The 20,190-nt window shown below is 35.5% G+C and overlaps 1 protein-coding gene across 1 annotated transcript in view; it reads right to left on the bottom strand.

Moving 5' to 3' along the window:
* Positions 1-523: 523 nt before the first annotated feature.
* LOC140137180 (transmembrane protein 268-like) overlaps positions 524-20,190 on the bottom strand; it is a 94,001-nt gene continuing 74,334 nt past the window's right edge. Inside the window, exons 6-10 of the mRNA XM_072158832.1 lie at positions 19,114-19,224; positions 7,176-7,211; positions 6,511-6,567; positions 5,787-5,942; positions 524-1,297 (exon numbers count right to left, since the gene is read on the bottom strand). Coding sequence (XP_072014933.1) covers positions 1,142-1,297; positions 5,787-5,942; positions 6,511-6,567; positions 7,176-7,211; positions 19,114-19,224 — 516 coding nt within the window. The 3' untranslated portion in view covers positions 524-1,141. The remainder of the gene's footprint in view (positions 1,298-5,786; positions 5,943-6,510; positions 6,568-7,175; positions 7,212-19,113; positions 19,225-20,190) is intronic.

Raw genomic sequence — 20,190 nt, 5'->3', positions numbered from 1 at the left:
TAGTCCTTAAAAATTGTACAAATTCGCAGTGAACCATAACATCTTGATCCCGCAATGATCCAAGGGCTGGATCGCTTAAACACTTGACTAAGAAATTGTTACTTTGTGCCGACGTGGCAACCTCAACTTCGATAAACCTGAAATTTGGTCAGCTCCTGAGCAAGCACAAAATAATGTCAGCTTTGTGCTGCAGATATCCGCAGATCTTGCTCATTAATTTGCCATCTTCCATGTTCTAAATATGTTCTTTGGTACATTGTGGCATAAGTACAATGGTACATAGAATATACCGCATCCAATCAACCATAAATTGATGTCAACATGGGTGAAGCCTGACTGTGTGAAGGAAGCCTTGTAATGGAAGTTTGAATCCTGCTTCTGCACATACTCGCATATGCACAAAGCACATCCTACACTCCCTCCACATATATACATGTCAAAGACAATGTCAATATAAGTGATAATGCAGGACTTTAGCTTCCACAATTTCCATGATGTTCTTTTGTGTATGCTTGCATAATTATGTCAAAATAATCATTGGGTGAATTCCCTTACAGATCCAGTTCAGAGGCCAGACTTCAAGCGTAAAGATGCTCTTGTAGAACTGCACATACTGGCATAATGCACCAAGAATGGATACCCATGCATGTTTATGCAATCAGTGCATATCAGTTCTTCATCAGTTTCCTGCACATTCTATTTCTGGCATATGCATATAGCATGTCCTCTGCATTGGTAATATCAACATACAGTATATAATGTCAGCCTCTTCTGGTGCAGGCTTTAGAAGGCAGACTCAGCTTTGAAGATATTCTTCTGCACATTCAAAAGTATACACCATGTCAAACACCCAAAGATGCATGTACTCATAGACAATATGTCAACAAAATCACTGGATGAAGCCAGTCTTTCACTGTCAATGTCTTTGAGGTCAGTCAGACCTCGACTTTGATCAGACCTCTGATCAAGGCTTTAGAGGACAGACTCAGCTTTGAAGATATTCTTCTGCACATTCAAATGTATAAATCATGTCAAACACCCAAAGACGCATGTACTCAAAGACAAAATGTCAACAAAATCACTGGATGAAGCCAGTCTTTCACTGTGCATGTTTTTGAGGTCAGTCAGACCTCTACTTTGATCAGACCTCTGCTTTGAAGATGTTCTTCTGCGCATACTGGCATAGGCACATGGCATGTTTGGAGTGAAGCTTACGAGACGCTTTATCAAGTTTATTGGTCACAAGTCTGTACACATAGCTGGGGCTGCTTTGTAGTAGGTAGAGTTCTGCTTCTTCCTGTACAATTGAACAAAACATAAAATAGGATTAATATTGGAGTGGAGCAACATAGTTAAAATAACACTGAGCACAGTTCTAAATTATAAATACGCTATAAAGCTTCAAATCGAGCTTGGAAAATATTCACAATTTGGAGGTAAATTTTGCTTTCCAATGTAAGAAATTATGAGAAAATATGCTATCTTGGATTGAAAAAATCATACTGGTCTTGTTAACAGCTCCTATCTGCTGATGGCTAAGGTTTTTAAACAATAATTTCAAGAACCAACATAACACTGAGCAACATAGTTAAAATATTTATGTGCAATATATTTTGATGTTATATAATATCAATATATTTTGATGTTATATTATAATTATTGTATATACCAGTGATAAAGTGTAATAAATAAAATAAAATAAACTGGTGATGGTTTATAGCATAATAGTAACTTGGCATCAACACTAACATATTTTGGTTCTGACAAATCTTCGTCATCTACAGACTATTGGTGCCAAGTCGGGATGTTTTAAAATCATGAAAGACACTGAATTAAGCTCAGCATTTCAAATGCTGATTAGTATTTGGACAAATGTTAAAAACTGGTCTTTGACCAAAATTGAGGGTGCCATTTGTGTATAATCTCCCATTACCCCTTTAACATTAAATGGTTTTAAACATAATATTTATCATCATACTGTTCCATAACCTTTAATTTATTTGACTCGAACTACATTTCAACCTGTGTTTGTAGGATTCTGGATGTGTATTAACTTTCTACAAGCATATAAGAGCTATTCTAGTTAAAATCCATACACCCCCTTGGAAGGCATGACCGTGTATAAACCTCCCACACAGGGGGTGTACAATGTAATTCTCAAATGGAGTCACTCATTCAGGTAACCCCATTTGAAATTTGCACTCCCTGTGTAGAAGATTAAGTTCATGTCTTCCAGAGGGGGTATAGATTTGAACTGGAATAGCCCATAATAAGATCCACAATTACATTCTTCAATCATAATCTAAACCTTTAAGCTTACTCTAGATCTAACAATAACCAAAGTGGCTTGATTTTTAGTTGCACAGGGCTTATAGTTTCTGTCCGGGTTTTAAAAAGTAAATAAATATATTGGATACACTTAAGTGGCAATTTTGCCGTTTCCTAAAAGAGCAAATTCCGTTTTTCAGCTGTCTATTTCCTTTCAAGGCCATGAAACAGGTGAAAAACATTTACATTTGTACCCTACATCAGTCAAATGCAGGCGGCGCCACAGGGGGGGGCAAGGGGGGCAATTGCCCCCCCTCTGAAAAAAAAAAAGAGGTAAAAGGAAGGAAAAAAAAGAAAGAGAAGAAGGAGAGAAAAGGAGGGGAAGAAGAGAGGAGGAGAAGAAGAAAAGGAGCCATTATCCCTGGCCATGGTTAGAGGAGGAAACTCCCCCTTTGGACATCTTGCCCCTGACCTACGCGGTTTTAAAGTTGTTGGTTTTTATATTTTGGGCCCATTTTCGGCAAATTTTCCCCCATACAAGGCCTCTCTTGCATTTTCTCCCAACTACTTTGGAAAAATCATGGCTACGTCACTTTCCTGGTGCGGCAACACATGCAAGTATGTGTCATGCAGCAATTAATCATTTAAGTTTACTTTCAGTCCGATATCACACAACTTTTACAGGGTTTCATCCCGGTTTCATCACATTGTATATATCCAAAACCTATACTAGAACGCCTCACGGTAAAAATTTTGACTGAAAAAGCATTAAAAACTGGGTTTTTTTCGCTCGTTACGCTCGCAAAATGGGCCTTTTCGGTTTTTAGTGATCATAGGGGGCCACTATACCTCCCGCCTACTGCCTACGCTCCTGATTACGGCTTTCAATTTGAAATATTTCCAACCTCAAGACACTCCCTGTTCATATCATTTTATCGTGCTAATTTATAATAAAAAAAACCCGGCATATCATATACAATGCAACTGACTTAACATACATCGCGTTGCTACCAGAGGCGTAGATCTGACCCAGGGTGTGGGCTATAAACCCCCCCAATATTTTGATAGGGTAGATGGTCCATACAATCATTCCCCAATGTTGACGCCTGTATGTGGGTTTCTGACCAAAGTAACCTCCTATTTGACTATTTTAGGCTTAAAAGTGCCAATTTTTTCTCGCTTCGCGCGACTTAATTTAACATTTCCACCATTTACTAATTGAGTAGGTCTATGCCTAAAACGAGCGGGCTGAAAGTCGGGCCCGTGAATGAAATCCATAAAAATATGCGGTTGCAAAATAAATAAATAAATAATAAAATAAACCCTAAAAAGGGTGCATCAAATGGCTTCATTTGTGCTTTCATTTGAAAATTTTCCAAATTCTGAGGGGGGGCACTTCCCCCCTCAGACACCCCCCTGCGTCACGCAAGCGCGACGGGCAGCGCTGTCGCGCTGCATAACAAATTTCCAAAATTGTTTTGCCCCCCCCCCCTATCAAAATACCCTGGCACTGCCCCTGGTCATATGAAACAACAACTTGTCTCCATCATGATCAAAATCTTTGTGAAATTTTCTTTTTTAAACCTTTTTTCATTATTTTACAGTTGAATTTGATTTATTTATATATTTTTAGTAGCAAAAATGCTGTTTTCTGGGATTTCCTTCCGTTTTCTGTGATACGGAAAACTAGCCACTCTATGGTACAAACTGCAAAGATAAAGCGAAGGGTTGTACTGAATTTTAGTGTAAGTATGAAGTAGCAGTTTTATACCAATTACTAATAAAACATATTTAATTATTTGTTTACATTTTGATAAATTAGTCATTTAGTGTCTTTTTATGTGATATTTTGATGTTGACTCATATATAAAAGCAGGATTCATTAACTAAATTTGGCACAATTTATGACAATTTTTGGGCACAATTTGGACTCTACATCTCAACCAGATGCATCGTGCAGAAAAGATGACCTAGTTTTTCAACAGTTATATTACATTACCAATAGTCTAAATATATTCAGGCATTTTGCAGACAAGCTTTGTTTTTATAACAAATCTGACTGTATCTGTTATGACTATATAAATCAGTGCATAAACACAATTAATATAATCTACATTTTGTGATATGCATGCAGAATAAATTTGGAAGACTGATTTTGAAATACAGCCACAAGTTTTACTTTGATTGCTTTGAGACAAATGAAAACTTGTTGTTTTCAGGAAGTTTATCTTGAAAGGATTTCAACTGAATGTAATCTGTTTTGTTTTTATAATATCTATACTTAAATTTTGTGAAATTTGATCAAATACTGTAAAAAAAAAGAGCACCATTTGGACTTAACAACTCAAACATGGTTATCCTGCAGTAAAATTGACCTAGTTTTTCAATATTGAAATTACACTACCAATAGTCAAAAGATATTAAGGTATTTTACAGACAAGCTTTGTTTTTATTGATAAAACAAATATGACTGCATGAATGTTATGACTGTCAATCAGTGCATAAACATACTCATGAATACTATCCATATTTATAATGTGCATGCTATATATGTTTGTTGGACTAATTTTGAATACAACTAGAACCAGAGCGTATGTTTTATCTTTCAGCAGAATTTGAATACAAACTTGAAATCTCAGGAATTTTGGGTTTACTCTTATAAGGATTTAGGTGACAGTAGTCTCTTCACACTCATTTACTTTTTCTCCTTCATGTAAATCATAATTTCTCAAGCTTAAAGGTCCGTTCATACTATGACGCAATTGATTTGCGATGCGTTGCCGCAGTGCATCGTACTGCAAACTACTGCATTGTGGTATCGCAATAAAGTTAAATACATTTTAACTTGGAAATGCGACGAGTTGTGGAAAAATAATCAATACATCGGCAACGCACCACACTGCAATTGCAGTGTAGTATGAACGGACCTTAATCCTTCATTTCCAATTGCCTTACACCCTGCTACAATGATGCATGCCTTTTTCATATATTATTTAACAACCATTGTCTAGCAAAGACACTTCAATAAATCACTGCAGCCCCAGGTTCTATCATTTACAATCACTCACTCTACATGTTTATGTCAGTGTGCCATGCCTTCTCCTTCAATCAAAACAAAATTTATACAATGATTCTGTTTGGAAATTTGCCTGGCCTATACTCATGTTCATTGATGGTATCACAGAAATAGGATATTATACTCCTCATCATAAAAATCCCATTGTAATAGGATTTATATATGCCTAATATGGGACAAATTTGCACCAAAAATGGTTTACATTTACAGTGATTAATTGAATTTTAGTGTGTATCGGTCCACTCTGCACGGTTTTAGAAGCAAGGATAATGAACAAAAACGATATGCACACATACTACCAGGCCAAGAACAATGCCAACTGCCAACTCAAGGTCATGTGTTGCCTCTTCTATGCACTGGGCCTTAGAGGGTACATGTGACATTGCCTTCATAACAGGACGGGGGGATTTTAATGTCCACCAGTATCTTTATATTTTCATACCTGTAATGAAGCTGGTTCTGTGTCGGCTACCAATGTTTCAGGCGACAAGACTCGATGTCTTGTGTCAAAGGTCAACCTGGATGTGTCGTCTTGTTCAGATGTGGCTGCTGGCTCTGGTGGACCAGGAAGACCTAAATCTATTGTAACAGTAACATCCTAAAATATGGAAATAATGAAATGAAAGAATAAGGATAAGGCAGAAATAAGGGAAAAATGCATGTACTAAATTTAGTTGGCAGATCTGATAAGGCCACTCCGTTTGATTCAAGTACTATTTTTAAATAGTACTATGTACTATATTAAACTAGTCATTCCATATATGCTATTATATGACACCTCTACCATCCAAGGTGGTTTTCAATCAGTCTGTTCACAAAGAGCTTTTCCAGTTGAATCCATGCACCCCCCTGCAAGATATGACCTTAATCTCCCACAGGGGTGTAGATTTCAAATGGAGTCACCCATTCAGGTAACTCCATTTGAAAATGACACTCCCTGTGTGGGAGATTAAGGTCATATCTTGCATAGGAGGGGTGCATGGATTCAACTGGAATAGCTCAAAGCACAAGTATAGTATCTTCAAATAAACACCATATAGTCGATAATGTATTTTTATTTTGTGGCAAATATTTTGAATCAATAAAATGAAGAAGCTGTTTAGAATTGCTACAGCAGATACGAGACTTTTATTTCAGCAGGGATATTCGCACATTATAGTACTCACTTTATTGAACCCTCTTTGGAGATTTCTTTGCTCTGATAAGAAGGCGATCATAGCTTTCTGTGATAAAGAAAAAGACACAAACAAGTTAGTAAACTTTAGAAACTGAAGAATGGCATAAAAAGAAAATGTGGGGTTTATAAGAATCCAGGCATGATATGATCAAACCATAGCTGATGCATGTATACATTGAGAATTTTTGCAATTAAAGTAATTAACAAAACATACTTTAATGTCATTTACTTTTCTAAAATGTTTGCATAGGTATGCAGATTTTCCATTGTGATTGGTCAAGAGTTAAAAAAGAAATTTTAGCACAATTTTTACAGGTATCCCTTTAGATGACCACATGAACATCAGTCTAATAGACAAACTGTCCAGAATAACTTCACACTGTCCGTTTGTGATAAAAACAATGAATACAATCTTATAATTTCCACCTTTCACAATTCTTTCCCCTATCTGTAATTTGTCAATATTTTCAGCAGATTACAATGTCATTGCATTTATATATTCCGCAGGTTTCTTAAATCTCAAGAACATGCTTCTGAGTCGGCCTACTCATACTGCTTGTCAATAGTGAAAAAAAATTTGAGCGGGGAAGATTGTAAAGTTCATGGCTTCATCAATAACTTCACATCAATTTATGTATTCTCTCGGTTACTTACCCGACAGTCGTCCAGATCGTAATAAATAAAATGCAACTGTTCACAGAAATGTCAAGGTTCATAATCTGATGCAAATCCAAATCTAAATATTATTACTCAACAGCACTATGTTTATATTATATATAATTACATCTGACCAATATATATATATCTATTTAATGCAATAAGGCATGTTGGATATAGCTAGATGGGATAGCTGCTTTCTGCAAGTTTAACCCAATGAGAACTACCTGCCGATTGGCCAAAATCAATAATGAGCATTTCAAGTTATCAACCAATCATCATTGCCGTCAGTTCATCTTAGGCCATGGGTAGACGATGGGCCTTGGCGAAAAAAATTGGGGGTCAACAATAGACAATTTTGTGTGCACATGGTTGCTCAAATACTTCAAATCTTGGATATGTCTCTTCCTTTTTGGCTGTTTACATCAGCACATTGATGGATATTGATATGTAAAAAATGCTGACCCCCCACTTTTTAGATTTTTGAGGACCGCACTGGCCAAACAAAAATTGTGGTCAACAATTCACAACTTCCGTCGGCAAAAAATATTTCTGTCAGTACATTTACATGCATGTGCCCCTCCCCGGTTACGAAAACCTGGATACACCACTGCTGGTTACATCTACAGCAACAAATAGCAGATTTGACAGCTACTGATATATTTCACCTCATAAGAAATCATCAAAACATCACTGATTTGTGGAACATCCTTTTTGTATTCTCTGACTATTGACCTACTTTCTCACATGCCGCAGTGTTGAGAAAATATTTGTGCCGGCTATATCCCAAACACCCACAGAGGTGATAGTTTACGGCGAGTTTTGTAATTATTACTTGATTTTGATATGTAAGTAATACGATAAAGTCGTCATAGGCAGTAATGTGTTTGTATTAAAAGAAATAACAAAAATAATTATTTAAGTAATAGAAATACTATTTGGAAATTGCAGCAAGATTTGCAGATGTTTTTATTTGAACAGTACCAGTTCACCAGTTTTGCTAGTTTTCCTAATCTTTGGGCTAAATTAATAGCATCGTGAAGGTCATTATATCATTTTATACTGATAGCTTCGGCATGTACTTAAATACAGCTTGTATGTGCATTGTGTTCAGTGTGTACATAGGCTATTTACTTTTCAAATCTTGTGACAAATAGTGCTTGCCGATGCTTGTATAAGGTATTATCTAGGCAAATTATTAGAATGCATGTGCACCAGTAGAAATGGCCAAGGTTGAATAAAATAAATAAACATATGAATGAATATTTTATTCCCTGGATTATTTTTGTTGGGACAAAATAATGATATAGTTTGATGCTTTGAAATACAGTTATGTTAATCATAATAAAGTTACAAAGTTAAAAAATAATATCGAAATATTGTAAAATCAAACTTTTCCCCTCATAAGTTGTATCAAAACAACATATTGAGGAAATTGATATGACATATTTTTAAACTTTGATATGGAAAGATACCCCAGCCCTGTTGTCTCACCAGAGAAGATGAGCAGAAGTCTTTCTATCTGATGATTAAAAAAACTCTAGGTATGATTACGAAAATGTTTTAAATAACTATTATCTACAACAGTTTTATAACAATGTTTTATATAAAATGTTAACATAAAACGTCTTCTGTTATGATGTGAAGGGTTAATATAAAAACAGGGAAAATCTGTTCCAACTGACCAGCAGAGAACAAAGGATAAGCAATAGATAAGATTAAAATCAAGGAAAATATGACACAACCTCCAATGGGGAATAACAAGCGATATAAGCGTATAAAGTTAAAAACTCTTTTAACTTTGTTTATACGTTTGTGTTATTCCCCATTGGAAATCGATGTTGTGTCATATTTTCCCTGTTTTTAATTGTGAACTTGACTTACTCATTCTTTCATTTCTCTTGAAAATTTTTCATTTGCCCCCCCTATTCCTTTTAAAGGAATTTTTATTTTCCTCTAGATTATTTCATCAAACTTCTATTTCAAGTAAAGCACAGGGCAGCTGTTAAATATATAAGAACCCATAGCAACCCAACAATCCCATGTTATTGCTGTGTGGAGTAAAGTTTATCTGAACCAATTTCCATTTGACCGATAAACTCATATCCAATAATTATGGCAATAAAGGATTTGATAAATATCAATAATTGAGCAATAACAGATTTTGGTGCTTTTATTATCTCTTTCTTCCACATGATCACATTTTGACCAATAAATTTATTGCCAATATAATGGTAAATTGTTTTAATTTATCATTATGTGCAACAGCGACCTTTCCCGTTAGAGGATGGGGGTATGGGTTATATTTGGTAATAAATGGTTTTAATGTGGCAAGAGAAATAGGGAAAATAATCAATGTTTTGGCACAAAAGTAATGGAAGCTATTTTTGATATGCACTGAGGGGGTTTGCAAGGTAGATGGGGTAGTACATTTGGTTGTTCCAGATACAATCAGATTTATGCTCAGTGTCAGTGTTGCTCAGTGTCAGTGTTGCCCAAACTTTTCAGTCTCAAGGCGTGGTGAATTGGCTTGCCAGACCACAGTGAATGGTTCTTAAGTAGCCCAATTTTTAAGAACTCCAAAAAGTGGCCAATACGGAATATTTGGGCAGTTTTACCCTAATTGAGAATACAGAATATAAATCATCCACTTGGGGGAGGAGAGCACTTGAATGATGAAACTTTCGGTACACTTACTGACCGATCAATAAATGGTCACAAAAAACATTGTTATTGCAATTTGAAACTTCAGAGACTCAATTCCCTTTAAAATTTGGTTAAATAAATGAAAATACTAGTATACCAGTATTAAATTTACTGCTGTGGCCTGACACTTGCAAAAGTAGCCCACTTTAACCCTAACACTCTCAGGGCTTTTTCGTGACGGGAAGGGAAAGAAGGAAGGAATAAAGAGAGAAAAGAAAGAAAGAAGTTGTTTGCTCTGGGTGGGATTCGAACCCGAGACCCCTCGCATGCCAAGCACTGGGTTGGCGACACCTTACCACGGGTCTTGGGCTTCGCTGGCCAGTGAAACCGTGCCTATATATCACTTAGGGCAATTGCATCATCACCCCACGTGGGATGCATGCACGCACAAACAGCGCATATATCAAGTAGTATTTTGTAGTACTTGGTCCTGTTAGGGTTAAGGCAAGCTGGGGCGCACAGTTTTCTGAGGTGGGGTAATTAGCAATCTTTAAGTATAGCCCAAATGGGAGACTTAGTAACAACATTGGCATCACTGTTTATGCTGGCTGGACAGATCCATTACTTCACACCACCGCTTTTCACAGCAAATCTGTGTCAATTTAAGTCCAGCAAAATGCCAATTCAATAAAAAAAATATTGATTTCTGGATTTGAGTTCTAGTTCAATATATTCACTTGCGCAATATTGATCGGCATTCATCAGACTGTCTGATCATTTTACACTAGTTTCATCCACAGCAGCTGAAGGGAGTATCCCATTATGCTTTGCGGTACCATAATAGAACTGAATGTGCCATAGAAATTGTCCACAAAATCCCTCACTTCAACTTTAAATAACTCGATTAAATCAGGGAAGCTTAGACTTTTATTTGCAAAAATATGACCCCTAAAGTATTGTGAAACTATCCATAGCTCTCAATATCTAAGCGGCTCTTGTTTATATTTTGTATACATTTGCTATGGGGCATTCAGATATACTGCAATGCATGATGGGATACTCCTTTCAGCTGCTGTGGGTTTCATCTGAATCAACAATCTCAGTAAATAGTAACTGACTGACTGAATCAACACCATGCAGACAATATGGTAATTCATACATTGGATTCATACCGGTAGTATATCATATAAACTTGTTATTGTTCATAAAATTTCAAATCAAATCAGAACAGAGCCATGATAAGGAATACGCTGCTGTAACTGCTGCCATATGGTATCAAATGTGACATGTTCTAATTTTATCACAGGCAAATTGAATATGCTATTCCAGTTAGAAATCCACATACCCTATACGGAGACATGACTTTTATTTAATCTCCGCATACAAGGGGTGTAGATGTCTAATGGAGTCCCCATTCATGTGTGTGGTGGAAGATTAAAGTCATGTCTACCATAGGGGGTGTATGGATTTAAACTGGAATATCCCAGTAGGAAAGGGGAAGGAGTTGCTCTCAGGCTCAAAATACCAGGTCAAATCTTCAGGATAAAGATGAAAATAAGGGTCATTTTTTAAACTAGAGATCTGAGAGTATACAATATAAGTTGGTTTCATTTATCTGATTTAAATGTCCAAAGACTGGCCTGATCAACCAGGCCATAACCAAAAGTGTACATCTTTTCTACAAAATTTGGTAGTGCTTTATTTTCAGACAATGTGTATGGTAAAACATTTTTCCAACCACCTCTAGAAACATTTTGGAGGACCAATGCAGCGTAGCGTGGGTCATCACATTGGGGGGGGGGGGAAACCGGGTCTGGTGGGGAGGGGAGGGGGCGCAAGCCATTTCCGGCAATTTCCTACAGGATTTTAAAATTTTTCAGATCAATTGGGGGGCACACCCACCAGTTTTCATACCTAGAGTAGAGCCTACAATCTGTTAATTCTGATATTAAAATATTTTCTGATTGCAAATGTTTTGTATTGTGATGACTAATCTACACCAAGATAGCCTATAATCTGTCTGTTTGTGAAATGGCTGAGAAGAAAAAAAATTGAGGATTTCAATGGGTCTATTACTGGACAAGAAAGGTGAACCTGGCCAGTATGGAGGATTTATTTATTTTATGAGCAGGGGTGATTATTGCTGTACAAAGTGGACCTAAACCCCCTACAAATTGCTCTTTTAGACTTTTGGAACACCTTATATCACCAAAGTGGACTTTTGTCAATTTGTATCCCGCTTTTGGACCTTTTTATTTCTAAAAAAAAGTGGACCTCTGTGGATTTGGGGATGGGGGTGTGATGATCTTCCCTGTGGTGAAACCTTCAATTTGTATGAATACCAGCTTTGTGCAGACTGAGAAGATAATAACAACATAAAATTGGGGAAAGGATGCACCTTTAAAAACTAATGAGACCTCCTCTAGCTACAATCTCTCTCCATAAAATGTAAATATTTATGCAGTGGGATATACATGCTGTACATACTCAAAATCCCAACTGCCTACCTTCATACATAAATGCAAATACGTGATCAATGTGACATATGGGGCAAATTGAGTCTCGACATGTTGAGTCAAATAAATTGTCACTTTAAAAATGGAAATTTCATTCAGCTTAAGGGATCTGGAATGAGCGTTTTGACAGTATTTTTTGTGGGACATGAGAGCACATCAGACATTTTCGAATTGTATTCTGAATACGAAGAATGTCTTTCTGATATCAAATAATTGTCATTTTTTTGAAATTCACGATATAATACAAATTTTATGACAAATTAGTAAAATTTGATATTTTTCACATTTTTGATATATAACAGTCCTCGAAGTAAATTTTATAAATATAATATTCTTAAAGTGTATGTAGCTGGGAGGAAAAGCCGATGATCAATTGAAAATTTTGACCTTTCATATTGAAGATATGATTTTTTTCCCCAAAAGACCTAATTTTTTGGTGTTTTGGGAAAAAAATCCATATCTTCAATCCGAAAGGTCAAGATTTTCAATTGATCGTAGGCTTTTCATCCCACCTATATACACTTTAAGTATAAATCATCAGATTTATAAAGTTTACTTGAGTACTGTTAAATATCAAAAATATCAATTTTAATCATTTGCCATAAAATGTGTATTACATTGCGAATTTCAAAAAATCAAAATTATTTGATATCAGAAGGACATTCTTCGTATTCAGAATGCAATTCGATATGTCTGATGTGCTCTAATGTCCACAATAAATACTGTCCAAATGTTCATACCCCATCCCTTAAGTAAAAGAATTAGAAAACAAAATAACACACAAAATTGAGCCATATCTCTGAAAAAAAAAAAGTTCTGACATATGCTAGAGATCTCACACTATATACTCACCTGTCAGGGCACAGTTTGTTAACCTCAGTATGATTGTACATTCAAAACAATGAACTTTGTAGATAAAAAACTCATACTCCACAACCTCTGGCCAAATTTTTAAGTTTTAAATTCGGGTTACTGAACTATGACATTTTAAATGGGGCCAATTATGCTCATAGTAACACAACATATTTTGATTGATTTCATAACACCTGTTTATGGGGTAATTTTTGCAAGTGCAATTTTTAGCGATTGGCCTATTTTTAACTACTTTTCTTGTCTTTTAATTTGCGATTTTGCAATTAGACCTATTCATAAAAGAAAATTTGCATGTTTTTATTTTCGTGGTAGTTGTGTTGAGAACGAATATTAATGTGCCGTGAAAATCTTGACTTTAACAGCATACCGTAAAATTCCGTCTACAAGCATATATATGCCTCTAAACGAGGTTTTTTTGACACAAAGAGACAAGAGGCAGACACTCTCAACAAAAACGTTATTTGGAGTTTGAACAACTATATTACTGATAAAGGCGGCTGTACAAACATGTATATTTGTAAGACCAATCTATTGCAATGTTTTTGAGAAGGGTATCGGCCTTTCATATCTTTCGTTAAAAAAAAACCTCGTTTAGAGGCATATATGCTTCTAGACGGAATTCTACGGTATTACAACTAATATTTAGAATCCTTAACAAAGTAAAAGGTTGAATTTTAATTCAAAAGATTGGAGAGAGTGAACAGTAGTTGCATCTGGTGTGGGGCATGGGTGCATTTCTCCTTAAACTAGGGCAGTCAGAACTCAAAATCACTAATTCTACTATTTTGGTCAAAAAAAATGAAAAATATTCTGATTTTTGCCCCACAAGATCCTGGTGCCATCACTGAGAGTAAACAAACCATAAGAAAGAATTTCTTTCTTTCTTATTTTTGAGTTCACATTCAGTTTCTACATAAAATGTTATCTTACTTCCTAGAAGAAGTACTTTTTATATAAATATCAAGAAATAGTTCCACCCACTTTGGCCACCAAATACTAGGTCAGGTCTTGAATGCTGTCATATGGCTACTATTAAAAATACATGTTACTTTTCACAAAGCTACTGCAGATTTTAAGGAGAAACTAAAATATTTAGATAACATTGTATTAAGGGATCTGGAATGAGCGTTTTAAGCGTTTCGACAGTATTTTTTGTGGGACATGAGAGCACATCAGACATATCGAATTGCATGCTGAATACGAAGAATGTCTTTCTGATATCAAATAATTTTCATTTTTGGAAATTCACGATATAAAACAAATTTTATGACAAATTATTAAAATTTGATATTTTTCACATTTTTGATATATAACTGTCCTCTAAGTAAATTTGATAAATCTAATTATATATTCTTAAAGTGTATGTAGCTGGGAGGAAAAGCCGACGATCAATTGAAAATTTTGACCTTTCATATTGAAGATATGGATTTTTTCCCAAAACGACCTAATTTTTTTTTTGGTGTTTTGGGAAAAAAAATCCATATCTTCAATACTAAAGGTCAAAATTTTCAATTGATTGTCGGCTTTTCATCCCACCTACATACACTTTAAGTATAAATCATCAGATTTATAAAATTTGCCATAAAATGTGTATTACATTGCTAATTTCAAAAATCAAAATTATTTGATATCAGAAGGACATTCTTCGTATTCAGAATGCAATTCGATATGTCTGATGTGCTCTAATGTCCCACAATAAATACTGTCCAAACGCTCATACCCCACCCCTTAACTGCTAATGGTCCACCTTAAAATATCTGTTAATAACACTTAAACCACACTCTCAGATCCCCTCAAAAATTGCTGAGCTGTATGCAAAGAACTCTCTGAACATCTACATTACTCAGTAATTCAGAACTACTTGACTGGAATTGCTAGCAATTTACTCCACTCAGGACTATAGCAATACATTATTTTGGCGAAGCTGTAACATATTTGTGCAATCAGAGAAACTGTTCCAAATTTTTTATCGCATGTTCTAAAGAAGGTATTAGATATTCCTTACTGTTACAAGAAATTTGGTTTTATGCCGAAGTCCCAGCCAGGTATGTTGGTTTATGTTAATTGTACTGGGCTATATTTCACAATTACACATTAATAAATGTGTATAACTTGTTGGGGAGTGAAATTGTAAAAAAAATGCATACATACTGAGATGTTGATACATCTAATGCACAAACCCCGCAGGGGGTGTGCATTAGACACATCAACATCTCAGTACAAATGCATTATTTTGTACAATTTTTTGAGCAACAGGTAATTATACAGTATTAACTTATTTCATACACATTAAAAAATCATGTGACTTTTTCTATTTTTATGACAAAATTGTCACTTCAAACATCAGAAAATGTGAGCCACTAATAATGCATCCACCCGGAAGAAAAATGAACACATTCAAAAGCACTATGTGTAGTACGCAGAATGTGCGAATGTGCATTATACACAATCAATACAAACGTGTTATTTTTACATTTACTCAGATAGGTTCTCACTATGTAGGAGTGTATGAAATGGTTACAGTAAAGCCAAGAATTTTCTGCTTTACAAATGCTAAATTCCGCTTTTCTCCGCTTTGTAATTTTAGCACATTTCTGACATAATAAAATTTCCCAAGAATCATTGCGATGTTGCAAAGTTGGGATGGGTAATTGGGTATCATGGCTGCAATGGGAGGTAGGACAGGCGTTGTACGGTATATCTATGACGGATTTTACTTTATTTTGATGAATTTTGAAGACTGATTTCATTTAGTATTTTATTTATTTATTTTCAATTGTATTTTTTTCCTTTTTCTAGGTCATTTTGCTTATTTTGTTTATTTTTTTCCCAGAAATGCGTTTTCCGCTTTACCTCCGAATTCCGCGATTTTCGTGGAATTTCCGCAACGCGGAGAATTCTTGGCTTTAGGTTACAGTGCATTGTAAGCCCTAAACCTGTTGCAATTCATGAACCCACAGTTACTTTTCAATAGGATTCATATTTTACAATATGTAACACAACTGTTACAATGGGTGAAACAGACTCCAGGTTTGGTATTAGGTAATGGTTATGATTAGTCCTAATTGGACCATGAATTTGAAATAATGTTCTATTTCCAAACCTTATGAAAGATCAAACAATGTTTGTTGCAATGCCTTTTAAATCCCTGTTCTTCAATGTGAAACAATAGAGTAATCGAGCACCAAATGTTGAAGATAATTTGAAATAATGTTCTATTTCCAAACCTTAAGAAAGATCAAACAATGTTTGTTGCATTGCCTTTTAAATCCCTGATTCTTCAATCTGAAACATTATAGTAATCGAGCACCAGATGCTGAAGATAATATGGCATCATCCCAGGGTCTTAGCTAGGATTTGATAAGTGCCTACCTTTTTCACAAAAACTGCCTATCAAAACTTTGACCCTAAAAACGTAAATAGCTCCTTGCTATAGCCTTTATTTATTAGTCTGGTCTTGTTCCAAGTTCACAGAACTTATTTATTTAAGCATTATTTTTCAAATTTTGCATAATGTTACAGGCATTAATTTTGCCTGTCCCAAGAGCAATCTGCCCATCCACAATGACAGGTGGATAGGTAACACCATGCATCATCCATTGCAATGTTTTTTCCATTCTTGAAACAACACTTTTTAACCAGATATTCACTGTAACACAGATGTTAAACTTTAATAGACAAATATAATGCTTTTACAATTCATAAAAAACCCATAATAATAATAAAATGCTTCCAAATAGTCATGCAGCATTGAAGTATTTATACATTCAGCAGCATTGCGCAGGATAAATTGACAGTATTTTTTTCATGATTTCAGCTGAACAGTTTTGCAATTTCTTTAATTCACAGTTCTAATAGCTATACATTGAAGCCTATGTGTTCAAAATATTTTCACTGGCTTTTAAATCTACAGTTCTGAAATTAACAGCGAAAATATAAATATTGAAAATTTTCCCGCTTTAGAGCAATGTGCCACTCTCTGCATGCATAACTATCTCTGGGGCACTTTTATCCCTATAACCATCTACAAGTCTGCCTTTATCGAGAGGCAAACAAATTTAATACACCTTTCCTATAAAATTGCTTTCAGATTATATTTCGATTAAAAAATATGCTCCTCACGAATTTTACCCCTTGGAAATCATTTTGCGCCAAAATTTGTAGTCATTAGACGACAATTTTCAACACTTTTGTTGTTTGTGTTTAATTTTGAGAATATCATATTTCCAACAGAAGCTACAGTTACAAAAGTAATCTTGTGTTGTATGTAATCTTCACAATAGAATGAAAGCTAAAAGATAGCGCATTATGTACAGAAATTGCTCATTAGTATAGTTGCAATGTTATTTTTGTTCTCCAATACACAGCATACACCATAATCACATCTAATTGAGGTGAATGTCCTTCCATACAGTAGCCCATCTTCACTACATGTTCAAATTAAAGGCACTCCAAACTCTATCATTTTTACTGACATTGGACGGGAATTTAAATCACCCAATTGTGAACAACATAGTTGAAGTGAGTATGTTACAAAACAGTAAATAAATGGACAACAAAGTCTGTGGCAGATCAGCCATTGCTTGAAATAATGCAAGCCCTCTGGCCAAAAGCCAATGAAATCACTATGGGCTGCCCATTCCGGCATTCACTATGATGCAGGTCCGCACGACCCATGAAATTTGTCACCAAACAAGCCAAACTCAGTAAGATAAACTCAGCATCCATGTGAAAGTCTTGAAGTTTTACAAAGTGTCAGACAGGTGGACCAGTGTAACAATAAAATTGTACAATTTGCACTGAGAAGAGTAACTGGGTTCTTTAAAAGCTAACATTAACCCTAATGCACTAGCTGCTTTTTTTTTGGCGGGGGGAGAAGGAAGGAGAAAGAGACAAGAAGAGAAAAAAGTGCGAGTTTGAACCACCGAGCCCTCGAAAGTGCCAGATATGTGCACGGGCCTACCTTGCCACTGGGGTGTCGCTTGCCCGGCCGAGCTTTCCGCAACCATATGACTGTCCGCATGATGACGCAATCGCATCACGTGGGCTGCCTGCATGTGCCTATGTTTTGTGAACTGTGGTTTTGTGTTGTTTAGTACGGTTAGGGTTAATTGTTTAATAAAGTGACAACCTAATACTATTACAATTAATGCTACTTTGTCTCAAGCCAGTGGATGCATATCACGCTTGGTCTTAATCACAGCAGAGTACAAATTCTAAAAAAAGCCCAATTGTATAGGCTTTTAGTAATACATGGCAACATTCCTGTAATTATAAGCATGCTTGGAGTGAACAGTATAAGGAGGTGGTTAAAATCTTGAGCCATCTTCTTCACATCATTCACTTCAATAAGGAGTACACTTCTGACGGGGCAAAAGCACTCTCGAAGAGAGTGGACAAGGACGTAGCAGGAATGTGAAATTTTCCAGTATATTGGTCAAAACACTTTAAAAGGGACAGGAACATTAAGCGACTTGTCAATCCCAAACTATACTATTCATCGCACATTGCATTTACAAATGGCTCTATAGGTCTATTCCAGATGAAATCCAAACACCCCCTATGGAAGACATGACCTTAATCTCCCACACAGAGGGTGCAAATTTCAAATGGAGTCATCCATTTAGGTAACCCCAATTTGAAATTCACACTCCCTGTGTGGAAGATTAAGGTCATGTCTTCCATAGGGTGTATATGGATTTCAACTGGAATAGTCCATTGTTGTATGATATAAAACCCACCAGCCTTTCCTACAAACACACAATAATGGCTTTTGCTAAATGATTCTCAATATGAAAACACACAAACATAAAGCGCACGACCATTAGTCCGTGGGCCGGATTTTGCCTGAGGGCCAACTATTGAGAATAGCTGGCTTACATGTTACAGAAAAAGGATACAACAGCTCTATTGTTGAATGATATAAAACCATCAGTCATTCCCACCAATACACAATGTCTACACAGGCTGATGTTGGCTCTTGCTAAATGGTTCTCAATGTGAGCATTTAACTGAAAAATAAAAAGAAACAAAGCAAGAATGATACAGTTAAAAATTAATGTCCCTTCAACATTTCAGATAGGACACACAAATATACTCATAAATATTCAGAACTTGATAAATAAGAACAGTACCATAGGTTGACAAAGATCATGTCATAATGTAACCTGCTGTCAATTTACAAGTACCTTTCAACTCATTTAAACTAAATACAATGCGCTCTGTTAATGCACAACTTGTGATAGAAATGTGGTAACTTAATATTTATGCCAAGGTAATGGTGAAATTCAAAAGCTTTGGACAACAATTTTGGACCCCCTTCCTTTAGCATGAAAAAGGTGTTCCCCCTATAGAAAACATCACCTTAAAAGGTCCCCTTGTGAAAGACATCACCTTAGTCTTCCATACAGGGGTGGAAATATCAACCCCATTTGAAATGCACACTCCCTGTGTGGAAGATTAAGATCATGTCTTCCATAGGGGCTGTATGGATTTCAACTAGAATAGACCATTGCAGATACAGTTTATTGCTTTGGGATGTTTTTTTTACCAAAATAAATAAATTTTTATGACAAATTAAAAACAAAACAGATGTTCTCCCATTGTCTGAACAAATTCTTAGAAATTGTACAAAACCAATTATGTTGGGTATTGTTGAAATACAATTGAGCAATTAGTCAATTCAATCTTTCCTTTTTCAAAGCTCAAAATCCAAATAATGCCTTCATCGGTATCGTAATTTTTAAAAAGTAAATAAATTTAAACAAATCTCCCTAATTAGTATAACATTCATGCTTGATGTACCAGTAACTTGTATCATCTATGTCAATGGTTTGAGTATGGAATGTCAAATTTTAACTGAAATTTTTTTGTTCTTAAATGTGAGAGCAAAGAACTATGCCAAAATTAGTAATGGTCTTATAGCTGATGAGTGCACCCTCGTTTCCAGAATTTTTGAAAAATAGAGGCGGGCTTAT

The sequence above is a fragment of the Amphiura filiformis genome, chromosome 17 (genome assembly GCF_039555335.1).
Source record: "Amphiura filiformis chromosome 17, Afil_fr2py, whole genome shotgun sequence".
NCBI lineage: Eukaryota > Metazoa > Echinodermata > Ophiuroidea > Amphilepidida > Amphiuridae > Amphiura > Amphiura filiformis.
This window is presented reverse-complemented; position numbering and strand designations above follow the sequence as displayed.